This window comes from Tupaia chinensis, unplaced genomic scaffold (assembly GCF_000334495.1).
Source record: "Tupaia chinensis unplaced genomic scaffold, TupChi_1.0 Scaffold000110_1, whole genome shotgun sequence".
NCBI lineage: Eukaryota > Metazoa > Chordata > Mammalia > Scandentia > Tupaiidae > Tupaia > Tupaia belangeri.
In genome coordinates, this window is record NW_006159574.1 from 3,198,658 (window position 1) to 3,212,779 (window position 14,122).

The window sequence follows — 14,122 nt, forward strand, 5'->3', positions numbered from 1 at the left end:
CGGGGGACGCGGCGTCTCTGCCGGCGGCCGGGAGTGGAGGCGCGCGTGGACCGAGCTCACCCTGCGCGGGGCCGCCCTGGTTTTAAACGTGAATTCCTTTCTTCTGTGATAGAGAGGTGGCGAGCGGGGGACCGACGCCGCGATAGCACCGCCTCACACGCTCCGGGCTCCCCCGCTCCGTGCTCCCCGTACGCTCCGTGCTCCCCACACTCCGTGCTTGCCTGTACGCTCCGTGCTCCCCTGCACACTCGGTGCTCCCCTGCACACTCCGTCCTCCCCGGCCCACTGCACACTCGATGCTCCCCTGCACACTCGGTGCTCCCCTGCACACTCCGTGCTCCTCTGCACACTCCGTGCTCCCCTGTACAGCCCCCCCTGTACACTCTATGCTCCCCGCACTGTGTTCCCCTGCACTCTGTGTTCCCCAGCACGCCAGCCCCCGGCCAGCCTAAGAGGCCCTTTAACATGGCTGAAGCAGCAGCCCGCTGGCCGGCTGTCTCCTGGCAGCTCTGAGGACCTGCAGGAGATGCTCGGTTGCAAGTGGATGCGGACTTCTGGAAAGTGAGCCCACTGGCCACTAGAACCTAATTCCATAATTCTCTTGGGGTTACCACCAGTGCTGTTTATCTCACAAAGTAAGGGAAGCATAAAGTTTTAGTGAAGTTAATGGAATAAAATTATACTTTTTTTTTTTTTAACCCAGAGGTACATGTAGTTTCCAGGGAGAAAGAAAGAGAGAGAGAGAGAGAGAGAGAGAAAAGAGAGAGAGAGAGCCTTACCCAGTGGGACGTGGTCACGCTGCAACCCCTACTCCTCCCTTGGGGCACGTGTGCACATGCACTTGGCCTGGTTTTCAAGCCGCGAGCCAGGACTTGAACCTTACAATTGCCCATGTGGGACCTGACTCCGTAACCACTAGGCCACGGGCCACCCATGTGTCTTCGGTTACTGTTTTGTTATACTCTGTCCTCCCTGCGTGCGTCTTACATGCCCTCACGCCCACACCTACAGCAGTGTGGGTTCTGCGCTGAGTGGCAGCAGCCTGCAGTGTGTGTGGCTGTTAGAAACGACTTCACGTTCGTAAGTGAGCCGCTGTGGTTTGAAGGTCCCACCAAAGCTTATGTTAGAATGCAGTGGCCGGGGCCAGCAGCCGGTGTGGTGGAGGGGTGCTGGAGCCCGCAGGGCTGCTACTGTCCCGCTGCTCGAGTCCCAGACCTGGCAGTTTAAGGGTGTGTGTGCCCCAAACCCCAAGAGAAAGGCGGAGGGGGGACTGTGGCATGGCTACCCACCCAGAGAGAGGATTTCTCACTTTCCCTCTCTCTGTTTCTCTCTCTCAGGTAAGTGCAAGCGCCCTACGGCAAAAAAAATCTTTTAAAAAGTCGGTTACCAAGGTACCCTTACTGGAGTAGATGGGAGGCCGAGCCCCTGGGCAGCTGCTCCCCACAGAGGTCAGATGGGCTGGTCTCTCTGCCTCAAGCACATGCCCCAGCCCTGCCCCTGTGCCAGCCGTGGGGTGACCCTCGCCAGATCCAGCCCCAGGTGTGACTTGCGAACCCCACAGCCGTGAGCCAGTGCACTTGGTCAGGGCACCCCATCGCAGCACCGCCACACTCCTGGCCAGCCGGGTCCAGGCAGGGACCTTCTGCGTGCGGTCCTCGTGGGAGGGTGGGCGGAGAGGCCACCTGTGTCTGAGGTCGGAGGGCAGTGCTCCTGCTAGACGTGGCAGTGAGCTGGCCAGGGCAGGCGCTATTGTGGCAACACCACGCGTGGTAAAGGTCCAACTTCCAGAGGCAGGCCTTCCTTGCTCTGTGTGCTGCTGTCCCCGCGTCTGGGACCTGTGTGTGAAGTGATCAGGTGTTCTCGTGGGGCAGAGGGACCGCGGTGCTGTGGCTGCCGGTGTTCGAGCGCAGACAGGCTGTGGGGTGGTCACTGGCAGGCCGGCTTTCCCAGGTGGCCCTGTGCTCGCACCCCCAGACAGCACCAGTCCTGGCTGTGCTGGCAGGGGGTGGCCCTGGGGCTGACGGCCGGGTCCTCTCACCATGGCGCCAGTGGCCCTCTCCACAGGTGTGGGGCACGGCACAGCCCGGGCACGCCCTTGGGGTCTGTCCTCACGCCCGTTGGCATCCTGGCCTGCGCCATGAAGCCCCAGCGGCCTTTGGGTTTCACCCACCTGTCCTGTGGGTTAGGTTAGGAGGCAGTGTGGCGGCCACCCCTCCGGTGGTGCCAGAGCCTTGGCGCCTGCAGCACCTACTCGTAGCCCTCTCCCCAGTCCTGGAGGAGCAGGCAGGAACCATGCTGGCCCACGGTGGAGGCTTCGGTGCCATCTGTCTTGGGCGATCCCAGAGCGTGGACGAGCCATGGCCGTGGGCAGTCTCCACTCCCAGGTGCTTGTCCTTGGCCAGTTGTCCAGTTGTGCGCTAACTGCCCTTCTTTTTCTATTTGGTAATATCGAATAGTTCTTTAAAAATTTTTGGAGAGATTTTTGCTATAGGCTGTATGCACTCACCGGAGAGTGAGAAATCACAGGGTGGAGGGGTCACGCAGCAGTCCCTTCTCCGCCATTCTCCTCTCCTCTTGGGCACACATCGCATGCACACATGCCCAGCATGAGTTTTAAGCCGCTTGTTCTGGGACTCAAACCGTGGCAACTATGTGGGAGCCCAGAGATGTAACCATTCCACCATCTGCCGGTTTTAGTACCATGAAATAGGTTTTTGTTTTGGAGAGGTTTTCACTATAGGTCGCGTGCTCTCGCCAGACAGAGAGAGACAGAGAGACAGAAAGCGAGAAATCACCCCCCAGGGGAGATGGTCACGCCGCAATCCCTTCTCCTCCATTCTCCTCTCGGGATCTTGGGCACGCATGCACACGCGCCCGGTGTGAGTTTTAAGCCACTGGGTCCGGGACGCGAACCACGGTCGACTATGTGGGAGTCCAGCGACATAGCCATTACGCTAACTGCTGGTTCCCAAATAGGCTTTGAAGTAGTCAAAAGGATATATTTCGGTATCATTCTAGGTAATTTTAGACTACATCATTTTAAAAATCTGTATTTCTATGACCTTTTATTCCAGTAGACAAGTATTTTCTGGTATATTAAGAATTACCATCGATTTAATTGTCCTAATGAAAATGCAGCTTGCTAGAGCACATACAATTAGTTTTTTAAACTTTAAAAATTCCAACTTTATACTTTTCTTTTTAGAGAAGAACCAAAGATGATACTTGGAAAGCGGATGACCTCAGAAAACACCTTTGGGTAATACTTTCGAGATTCAAGTTGGGTCTCCTGGGAGCTATGTCGTTTTCACCGGTTGTCACCTCCACAAGTCTGGCCATGCGGCTCATTTCAGAGGAGTCTGACCGGAGCCATGTGGCTGTTTCCAAGGGGCTGCAGGACCTGGCTTGGAGGCAACTGTGAAGTACGCTGCCCCGCCGGGACTCTGCCGTGGTTCAGGGCCCCCTTCACAGCTCTGGCCGGTGGCAGTGGCCTCAGGAACTGGAGGCAGCACTGTGGGGAGTGGGCTGTGGTGGTGACCGAGTGCTCTTGAGAGTTGAGAAGGAGAGTCTGTGCTCCTTATGTGGGACCCAGGTCTGTCTGGGCCTGCTGCTGCGATGCTGCGCTCTGGGCAGGGCCGTCGGGAGGCCTGTGTTGGGCTCCTTGTCTGTCCTCAGGGATGGCGTGGCAGTGCCACTGAGGTAAGATGAGGCAGGAGATGGATGCTCAGGGCTGGCCTGGGCATATAGGGAGACCCTGTCTGAAAGAGCCGGGAGCAGCAGTGTGCACCTGGAGTCCCAGCTGAGAGGCTGAGGCAGGACAGCTATGACTGGCGAGGCCCACTCTTAAAAAAAAAAACACCCTGGGCCCAGCAAGTGGCGTGGCAGTTAAGGCACTGGGCTCCCCATGGCCCACTGTGGTTAGAGTCTGGACCTAGCCACTTGTCTTCTCTCTCCCTCTCTTTCTGGTGAGTGCATGTGTCCTGTAGCAAATTTAAAACATAATGATGACAGTAAAATTAAATAATTCTTAAAAAATCAGTCACTATGCAAGTGGCATAGTGGTCAAGACGCTGGGCTTTAACATGGTTAACCACAGTTCAAATCCCAGACCCTTTGGCTTGAAAATCATGCCAGCATGTGTGCATGCATGCCCAGAATCCCGAGAGGAAGCTGACGGGGGAGGGGGCTGCAGCGTGTCCATTGTCCCTGGAGTGATTTCTCACTTTTCATCTGTCTCCAGTGAGCACTTGTGCCCTGTGGCAAAAACGACACCCCGCAGGACCAGCAGGTGGCGCAATGTGTACTTCACCGGACGCCCTCATGGCCAGCCGTGGTTGAACCCTGGACCCAGGGGCTTCAAACTCACGCTGGGCACATGTTCATGCATGCCTGAAATCCCAAGAGGAGAGTGGAGGAGAAAGGATTGCAGCATGGCCATCTCCCTTGGTGGGGTGATTTCTTTTTTTTTTTTTTTTTGGAGAAATTTTCGCTATAGGGCGTGTGCGCTCGCCAGACAGAGAGAGACATAGAGACAGAAAGCGAGAAATCACCCCCAGGGGGGATGGTCACGCCGCAATCCCTTCTCCTCCATTCTCCTCTCGGGATCTTGGGCACGCACCCACACGTGCCCGGCGTGAGTTTTAAGCCACCAGGTCCGGGACGCGAACCGCAGAGTCCAGCGACATAGCCATTATGCTAACTGCTGGTTCCCGCTTGGTGGGGTGTTTCTCACTTTCTGTCTGTCCCTCTGTCTTTCCAGTGAACACATGTGCCCTATAGCAAAAATCTCTCAAAAGAAATCAACAAAAATCCCAGGATCAGCAGATGGGATAGTAGTTACGTCACTGGACTCCTGCATGATTGACCACGGTTCAAGTCCCAGACTTGGTGGCTTCAAAATCATGCCAGCCACGTGTGCATGTGTGCCCAGGGTCCCGGGAGGAGATGGAGAAAGGATTGCAGCGTCGCCCTCTCCCCGATGGTGATTTCTCCCTTTTCCTCACTGTCCCTCCCTCTAGAAGCCCCAGCCCTAAAACGCAGTGTCTGCTTGTAACCTGTGCGGTGTTTCCGATGTGCTTTGCCAACACCATGGGCACCCGTGGCGTACAATCACACCTGGGGACGCCGAGCGTCACCCTAGTTACGTAGTCCTCGAGGGCCATTCCTTCACCACCATCCTGCCTGATCGGATGCAGCTGGATCCAGCATTTTCTTTCTTTCTTTCTTTCTTTTTTTTTTTTATTTTAGTTTTTTTCTTATTTGCTGTAGAACAACTGTGCTTGCTAGAGAGAGAGAGAGAGAGAGAGGGAGAGAGAGAGAGAGAGAGGGAGAGAGAGAGAGAGAGAGGGAGAGAGAGAGAGAGAGAGAGAGAGAGAGAGAGAGAGGGAGAGAGGGGAAGGGAGAGAGAGAGAGAGAGAAAGAAAGAAAGAAAGAAAGTGAGAAATCGCCCCCAGGATGGCCACATCACAATCCCTTCTCCACTGTCCTTGCAGGATGCTGGGCACGTGCACATACACCCCCATCATGATTTTCAAGCCACTGGGTCTGGGACTCCAGCTGTGGTTGGCCACGCGGGAGTCCACCACCTTAGCCACAATGCCACTTGCTGGTTCCCAGTGTTCTCTTAAGGTCCCACAGTAAGTAGGACTGTCACGTTCAGGTATTGAGAGCCTCATGGAGGTCCGTCCGCTTCCTGGCCAAGCAAACCTCACCCCTACCCCTCTCGTTTCAGGCTGTGCCTTCAGGGGCCCCCAAAGAAGGGAAGAGACACCGAGAAAGGAAACCGCCCAAGGGGTTGGAGGCAGACCTGCTGGAGTACGTGGAGCGGAGGCAGAGGGATCCTGACCAGGCGGCCCAGAGGGACGGCCCCCCTGCACAGGAGAGTCCTCGCGGGGAGAGAGGGACGCAGAAGGAAAGGAAGAAAGACACCAGAGAGCGGGACAAAGAGAGGCTGAGAGAGAGACACCGAGAACAGGACGCGGAGAAGTCGCACAGCCGCGGGAAGGACAGAGAGAAAGACAAGGAGAGGAGGGCCCGGACAGAGGAGCTCAGGCAGACCACGGCCTACCACAACCTGCTGGGCTGGGAGGCTCGCGCGCAGTTCCTGGGGAGCAAGAGCCGCTCAGGTGAGAAGGCACGGGCAGAGGCGTGCGTGAGGGCGTGTGCATGGAGCAGCTGAGGTGCCAGATGGTGGGCCATGCAGGTGAGGGCACGGGAGCTCAGGTGTGCAGAGGCAGTGCAGGTGAGGGGCGTGGGTGCCGGATGGTGGGCCATGCAGGTGAGTGGGTGTGGAGCCCAGGAGTGCACGAGGCAGTGTGCATGGGAGAGGCGCAGGAGAGAGAGCAGGTGATGCTCAGGCCCACGCGTTGCTGGGAGCGCTAAGGCTGAGGGGCGTCCCCAAGGACGCCTTTCTCCGTTCGTCTTCAGGGTCTGTGGTCTGACTATGCCCCGTGGAGGGTGCTTTCTTCCCTCCTTCTCCGTCTCTGGAAAGTGCGCATGCCCTCTGGAAAATTAAAAAATTAAACCAGCTGGGGCCAGCCGGTGGCACAGTGATTAAGGTGCTGGATCTCCACCTGAGTGACTGTGGTTTGAATCCCGGGACTAGTGTCTTGAAACTCATGGCGAGCGTGTGTGCCCAAAATCCTGAGAGGAGGGTGGGGGAGAGGGGTTGTGACATGGCCATCCCCTCTGGGAGTGAGTTCTCACTTTGTTTCTCGGTCTCTCTCTCTCTTTCCAGCGAGTGCGTGTGCCCTGTAGCAAAAATCTTGCAAAAAATATGACCAAAAAAAAAAAAAAATCAACTAAAAAATTTTAAGTTTCAGCTAATATAAGTGAAAAAGGAATGTATTAAAAAGTACATAGTAAAAAAAACAAAAAACAAAAAAAACAAAAGCGTAGGTAGTGCTGGGCCGGCAGGCGGCATGGTGGTTAAGGGTGCTGGACTCCCACACAGCCAACTGTGGTTCGAGTCCTGGCGGTTTGAGTCCTGGACCTGGAGGCTTGCTTTCTTTTTTCTTTTTTTTTTTTTTTGAGAGGTTTTTTTTTTTTTCGCAAATCGCTATAGGGCGCGTGCGCTCGCCAGACAGACAGAGAGAGACATAGAGACAGAAAGCGAGAAATCACCCCCCAGGGGGGGTGGTCACGCCGCAATCCCTTCTCCTCCATTCTCCTCTCGGGATCTTGGGCACGTACGCACACGCGCCCGGCGTGAGTTTTAAGCCACCGGGTCTGGGACACGAACCACGGTCGACTACGTGGGAGTCCAGCGACATAGCCATTACGCTAACTGCTGGTTCCCGAGGCTTGCTTTCTCACTTTTGCTCCATCTCTCTCTTCTCTGTTCCTCTGATCAAATAAATAAATAAAGTTAAATAAAATAATTATTTTTTTAAAAAAAAGGTAGTATAGGGATCAGCAGCCGAAGTAACGGCTGTGTCGCTGGACTCCCACGTAGGTGACCGTGGTTCGAGTACTGAACCCAGCAGCTTAAAACTCATGCCAGGCACACGTACATGCATGCCCCAAATCCCAAGAGGACAGTGGAGGAGGAGGGTTATGGCATGTCCGTCTGCCCTGGGGGGTGATCTCTCACTTTCTGTCTGTCTCTGATGAGTGCACATGCCCTACAGCCAACAGTCTCTTTCTTTTAGAGGTTTTTGCTATAGGGCATGTACGCTTGCCAGAGAGACAGAGACAGAGAGACAGAAAGTGAGAAATCCCCCCCCCCAGGGGGTTGACCATGCCACAATCCCTTCTCTTCTTGGGATCTTGGGCACGCACACACATGTGCCCAGTATAAATTTAAGCCACTGGGTCCGGGACTCGAACTGTGGGTGACTACATGGGAGTCCAGCGACATAGCCGTTACGCCAAATGCTGGTCCCGCCAAAAATCTCTCTCTGAAAAACGTAGTGTGGCTGGCCCGCGGCATGGCAGTAAGGCTGCTGGGCCACACATGCGGGCTGTGCCACTCGAGTGCTGGGCAGGGCTTGAGAGACACGCTGGGGACATGTGCACGCATGCCCGAAATCCCTGAGAGGAGAAGGGAGGGGGGACGGAAGCATGGCCGCCCCCAGAGGGTGATTTCTCTCTTGCAAATACGTGCGCCTGTAGCAAAATTAAATATATACGTGTGTGTATACATATGTGTTTATATGTGTATATAGTAGCTATACATAAAGTATATGTATGTGCAGTATGTATATTTATATGCAGTGCATATATGTAGTAACTATACGCATACATATGTGTGTAGTGTGTATGCACTTCATACGTACGTGTAACTCAGAATTTGCAGAAAGGCTGAGGGCCTTACCGTGGACGGTGGCTGGCCAGCTGTGCTGTGGGGGTGGGTTGGAGGAGCGCACATGACTGACTGTGCAGTTCGACGTCTGGGCCTGGTGGCTTGAAGAATATGAGGACATGTGTGTGCATGCGTGCTCAAGATTCCAAAAGCATGGGACCAGCAGTTGGCATAATGGCTACGTTGCTGGACTCCCATGTAGTCGACCACAGTTCGAATCCCAGACCCGGTGGCTTAAACTCACGCCAGGAGCGTGTGCGTGCGTGCCCAAGATCCCAAGAGGAGAATGGAGGAGAAGGGACTGCAGCGTGGCCATCCCCTCTGGGGGGTGATTTCTCGCTTTCTGTTTCTCTGTCTCTCTCTTTCTGGCGAGCGCACGTGCCCTATGGAGAAAAACACTCCAAAAAAAAAAAAAGCAGAGAGAAATCTGGAGGTGGGACTGTAGTGTGCTTTTTCTTTTTCTTTTTTTTTTTTTTGCTATAGGGCACGTGCGCTCACCAGACAGACAGAGAGAGACATAGAGACAGATGGAGGAGTCCAGCAAAATAGCCATTACACTAACTGCTGGTTCCCTGTGCGTGCTTTTTCACTCACTCTCTCTCTGGTGAGTGCACACCTTACAGCAAATTAAAATAACAAAAACAAACAAAAAAAGAAAAGAAAAGAAAACGATGGAAACCGAGGGCTTCTTCAGTCTTGTCCGGGTGCCGCTCCAGTGCAAGGCCGTTGGGCCGTTCAGCCGCTCTACTGCTGGCGGCCAGTTGGAATGAGGCTGCTAAAACACAGTAAGCATAGTTTTGTCACTCGGTTGATCTTTTAGTTTTCCTACAGAATGTGTGCACTTGCTAGAGACAGAGAGAAAGAGAGAAGCCCCGTGGGGGCACGGCCACGCCACGGTCCCTTCTCCTCCGTCACTCCCAGATTTTGGGCGTGCATGCCCATGCCTGGCGTGGTTCTCCAACGGCGTGGTCAGCCCTGGCGGCTCTGGCTGCCTTAATCGCCAGGCGACAGAGCCAACTCTCGTGCCTCTTTTATAACAGTTATTTTCATGATCTTTTTTTTTTTTTTGGAGAGGTTTTTGCTATAGGACGTGTGGCTCACCAGACAGACAGATCTCTTCTCGGGATCTTGGGCATGCATGCACACGCGCCTGGCGTGAGTTTAAGCCACTGGGTCCAGGACTTGAACCACAGCCCACTACATGGGAGTCCAGCAACATAGCCATTATGCTAACTGCTGGTCCCGGGCCCTGTTTCTTTCTGAGAGAATGTTTTGTTCTCAGATGAGTCTCTGTTGCTGCCTACACTTGTCTTGGTGCCGGGTGGTGTTGACTGCAGTGGGGACTGCACAGCTGCCCTTGAGGTCTGCCACGCAAGGCTCTGGGCATCTTTGGCATCTCCCTGTGGTAGCGTGTGGCCTTGCTGCAGCGTGGTCCTCCTCCCCAAAGACCAGCCCAGCCTTGTCTCCATGCCGTTTTCCTGTCCTGATGTGCGAGCTTCTCTCTGGCCAGCCTCATGCCTGAATGCCAGGCTCGTGTGCCCCGCACTCCGACGTGGCGGGAGTGCCAGGCGGGACTGAGACGGCCTCTCCAGGCTGCCGAACCCCTGCCTCCCCTCAGTTGGTGTGACTGCCCCTTGTGCGCCCTCGGTCAGAAGAGCCCGCTCATCCTGGCCCACTGTCCCTCTTGTGGCCATTAGGAGAATCTTGTGGGCTGCCCCTTGGAGTACCAGAACCTGACCCTCCCTGCTTGTGTCCGGGCTGCGAGAGGTCTGTGTCTGGGGACAGCTTGTTCAGTGGATAAGCTTTGTTTCAGTGAGTTCTGAAAGCTTGATTTTGCCCTCATCTCTTATTTTAAAATAATTACTTCGTTTTATTTATTATTATTTGATTTGCTGTAGGGCACATGCTCTCACGAGAGAGAGAAAGTGAGAAAGCAAGGTAGCAGATCTGGGACTCACTGCAGTCGGCCACGTGGGATCCAGCGCCTTAACCACCACGCCACCTGCTGGTCCCACCCTCATCTCTTAAAAATGTCACTTATCTTAATTTTAGGCCTAATGCTTTTCTTGTCTGTTCAGATTTGAAGGTGAAAACAGCTGGAGGCTGGCCTCTTGGCCTGGTGGTCTGGGTCCCACATTGAACTACAGTTCAAATCCCAGTTCCAGCAGCTTGAAAACATGTTGGAGGGGCCAGCAGGTGGCATGGTGGTAAAGGTGCTGGATTCTCATGGCCAACTGTGGTTCGAGTCCTAGACCTGGTGACTTGCTTTCTCACTCTCCCTTTCTTTCTCTGTCTGGTCAAGACTTAAATAAATAAGTACATACATACATACAACAAATGGAATGAAATAAATAATCGTTTTTTAAAAAGGAAAACACACAGGACACACGTGTGTGCCCAGGCGGCGACAGGGTGGGAGCGGGAGAGGGCCGCAGTGTGCCACGCCCCCAGTGGCTGCATAACGCCTGGCAATTAAAGAAAAGAGAAGCCCCTCGTTGTCGTGTGGGGCTTCGGCCCCGACAGTTCCTCTCCCAGCAGCTGCTCCCAGATGGTGCCAGACGCTGGCTCTGTAGCCCGCCTCCTCCCCCAGCCACATCGTGTGCACACGGTGCAGTCCAGCCACAGGCTGGCCTTCCTCTCGGAGTGGCCCGCCCCGAGGCTTCCCTCCCTCGGCTGGCTCCCGCTGACGCAGGGCTGCGTCCCGGTGGTGGTGCCTCTCCCAGCTCTGGGTCTCTGCCAGGGCCTCTGCCAGGGCTGGGTCGCTGGTGGGGAGGGTGTCTGTCCCTTGCTCTTAGCAGGGCTGTTCTGACCTCTGCCTTACTCCGTTTCAAGCGAGATACTAGGACTTCCCGTTCTTGAGTTCGGAGAATGTGTTTCAGTTGAAGACTTTTTTTTTTTTTAGGTTTTTGTCATAGGGTGAGTGCATTCCCTAGAGAGAGAGAGAGAGAGAAATCAACCCCCCAGGAGGGGTAGGGCCATGCTTCACTCCCTTCTCCATTCTCCCCTCGGGATCTTGGGCACACACGCACATTCACAAGGCCTATTTATAGTCCAGACCTGGGACTCCAACGCAGAGTTGGCCACGTGGAATCCAGCACCTTACGCCACCACGCCACCTGCTGGCCCATTCCCGAATATGTTAAGTGTATGTTAATCAATGTAGCATGTGTGATAGTATCTGCAGCAAGGCTGTGGGACCAGCAGGTGGCGTAATGGCTATGTCAATGGCCTCCTACATGGTCAACTGTGGTTTGAGTCCCGGACCCAGAGGCTTAAAACTCATGCCAGGCGCGTGTGTGTGCATGCCCAAGATCCTAAGAGGAGAACGGAGGAGAAGGGATTGCAGCGTGGCTGTCCCCCCTGAAGGCTGAGTTCTCGCTTTCTGTCTCTCTGTCTTTCTCTGTCTTAACAGTGATTGCACGCTCCCTATAGCAAATATCTCCCTGAAAAAAAAGAAACTTGAGAAGGTCTTTTTGGTGTGCTGACTTTTGAGACTGTTTGGCTTTTGTTTCTGTAGTGAGTAAAGTAAGAGGCGAAGAGAAGGAAAGGAGAGAGGGAACCTCGGAGAGAGGAGACGATGACAGAGAGAGAAGATACCGTGAGAGGAAGGTACTGCGCGGGGCGGGGCGGGGCGGGGCGGGCTGTGACAGGCGTGCTCGGAGAATTGTCCGCATCAGGGCCTGGAGCCCTGCGTGTCGTGTGGTCACTTTCTCTCCCCCTCCTGGTTGAGTGTTTTCTGCGATCTGAGGAAACCCTTGAACACTCCATTACCTGAGGAAGTTGGGAAGGTGAGAACAGATGTGAAGCAGCAGCACTGCCGTGCCCTCCCGGAGGAGAGGGTGGCGTGTAGGCACGTGTGTGCAGCAGGCGTGGGTGGCCCTGGGCACTGTACTGGAGCCGAGCCTGCCGCCTGCTACGTGAGGGGCTCGCTGCCAGCCGTGCTGCTCTGCAGAACCGGGATGGCGGGGGCCCCGGCCCCGGGGGGGCGGGGCCCCTTAGCCTGCCCCTGACTGTGGCAGCCGTCCACGGCACTTCGGGCGTTTGTTCTCGCGTACCTCCTGGTGATTCATTGCTGGGTGAGCACGCCCCGTGCACTTCGCCACGTGCTGTGCGTGTCCGCATCAGTCTAACCCTGGGGTGACGTCGTGACTGGGCATCCTCACTTGCAGTCATTGCTAATTCGATTCATAAGAACACGGCATTTGGGGTCAGCAGATGGCATCGTGGTTACGGCGCCGGACTCCCACCTGGCCACCACGGTTCAAGTCCCGTACCTGGCAGCTTGAATCCTGAGAAGAAGGCGGAGGAGAGGGGATTGCAGCGGGGCCATCCCCCGGGGTGATTTCTCACTTCCCTCTGTCTTCCTCTCTCGGCCAGGACATGTGTCCTGTCGCAAAAACCTTAAGGAAGGAAGGAAGGGAAAGAAAGGAGAGAGGAAGGGATGGGAGGAGGTGAGGGAAGAGAAGGGAGCAAAAAGAGGGGAAGAAGAGAAGGAGAAGAAAGAAACAGAAAGAAAATGGCATGTGAGCCCTCTGTCAGAGGGTCCCGGCCCCTGGGCCTGACTGCCCACACGTGCCTTGCCTCCAGTGGCCTGTCTCCTGACTGTGGGCGAGCCGGCTGTCGGGGCTGTTTGCTGATCTTTGTTTTGCATTTGACCTGGGGGGGGTCTTCCTTGTGTGTGTGTTTCATTTTGCTTCTCTGGTGGAGAGTACCATGCACACGTCCAAGAGAGCAAATGAGAGGGGAGCACCCCGAGGAGGGCCTCGGCACTCTTCAACCCCTCCCCAGCCTGCCGGCCCTCGTGCCCCAGGTGCCCCAGGGTGTCCTCGACCTGGGACCTGAGTCCACACTGTCCACGTGACTTCCAGGCTCTCAGGGCAGTCAGCACTGCTGTGTGCTGGCACCTGGCTGGCCTGTCGGTTTCCTGGGTGTGACTTGGTGAAGTGTCAGGTGCCGACCAGTGCGAGGGCAGCATCCTGCAGTGTCGTTGGTGCCAGCAGAGCCTCAGGGGGGCAGCGGCCCGTTCCCTCAGGTCAGGGGGCCCGAGGAAGGAGCGAGGGGCGGCGGTGCGTGCTGTCTGCGTGTCTCACGGGCCACGTCTGGAAGTTGCAGTACGACGGCACCCAGGACGCCCCGCTGCAGTACTGTCCCCGGAGGAGGGCGTGGGGCGGCACCACCGGCCTCGGGAGCCCCGCGGAGAGAGCAGACGCCGGGAGAAGAGCGGCGCCCGGGCGAGGCGGGAGCAGCACCCTGGAGAGGAGAGCGCGATCTCGGGCAGAGAGGGCGAAGACAGGCCCGGAGGGAGGCGGCACGCAGAGGGCCTTCACGGGGAGGACGAGCGGCACCGCGGCCACGCCGGGAAGGAGAGGCCGCCGAAGGCCGAGCACAGGAGGAGGGGCTCCCAGGTAGGCGGGCAGAGTGCAGGTTGTAGCCCTCTGAGCCTGTGGCTACCCGGTCTGCAGAGAGGAGAGGTGACAAGGTGACAGGCCTAGTAGCGAGCTGGCTGGGTGGGAGTTACTACAGCAGGCACGCGGATGTCTTGAAATTTTAAAGCTGATAAATGAATAATTCAGTCCAACAAGAAGCGAAGCAATCGGAATTGGTGGTGGTAGTTTGCAAAAAAACTCAAAACAAAGCAGCTAAACTATGAGCCACTTGCTCCTATGGTCCTAGAGATCTCCATGTGCAGAGGCCTGAGGCTGCAGCTGTTTCTGCCCACACACACCCCACTCCCCACCCCCCACCCTCACCCCCGGCACCTCCCTCCCCGGGCACCTCCCTCCCCGGGCACCTCCCACCCTGGGCCCCCCCCCCCCGGGC

At 55.9% G+C, this 14,122-nt stretch overlaps 1 protein-coding gene across 1 annotated transcript in view; it reads left to right on the forward strand.

Annotated features, from left to right (window-relative positions):
* The window catches only part of DYNC2I1 (dynein 2 intermediate chain 1), an 88,022-nt gene that overhangs the window by 2,319 nt on the left and 71,581 nt on the right, over nucleotides 1-14,122 (forward strand). The window contains 7 exon segments of the mRNA XM_014586034.1: nucleotides 429-561; nucleotides 2,187-2,283; nucleotides 3,206-3,259; nucleotides 5,732-6,125; nucleotides 11,820-11,911; nucleotides 13,409-13,445; nucleotides 13,448-13,707. Of these exon segments, the coding sequence (XP_014441520.1) occupies nucleotides 429-561; nucleotides 2,187-2,283; nucleotides 3,206-3,259; nucleotides 5,732-6,125; nucleotides 11,820-11,911; nucleotides 13,409-13,445; nucleotides 13,448-13,707 (1,067 nt within the window).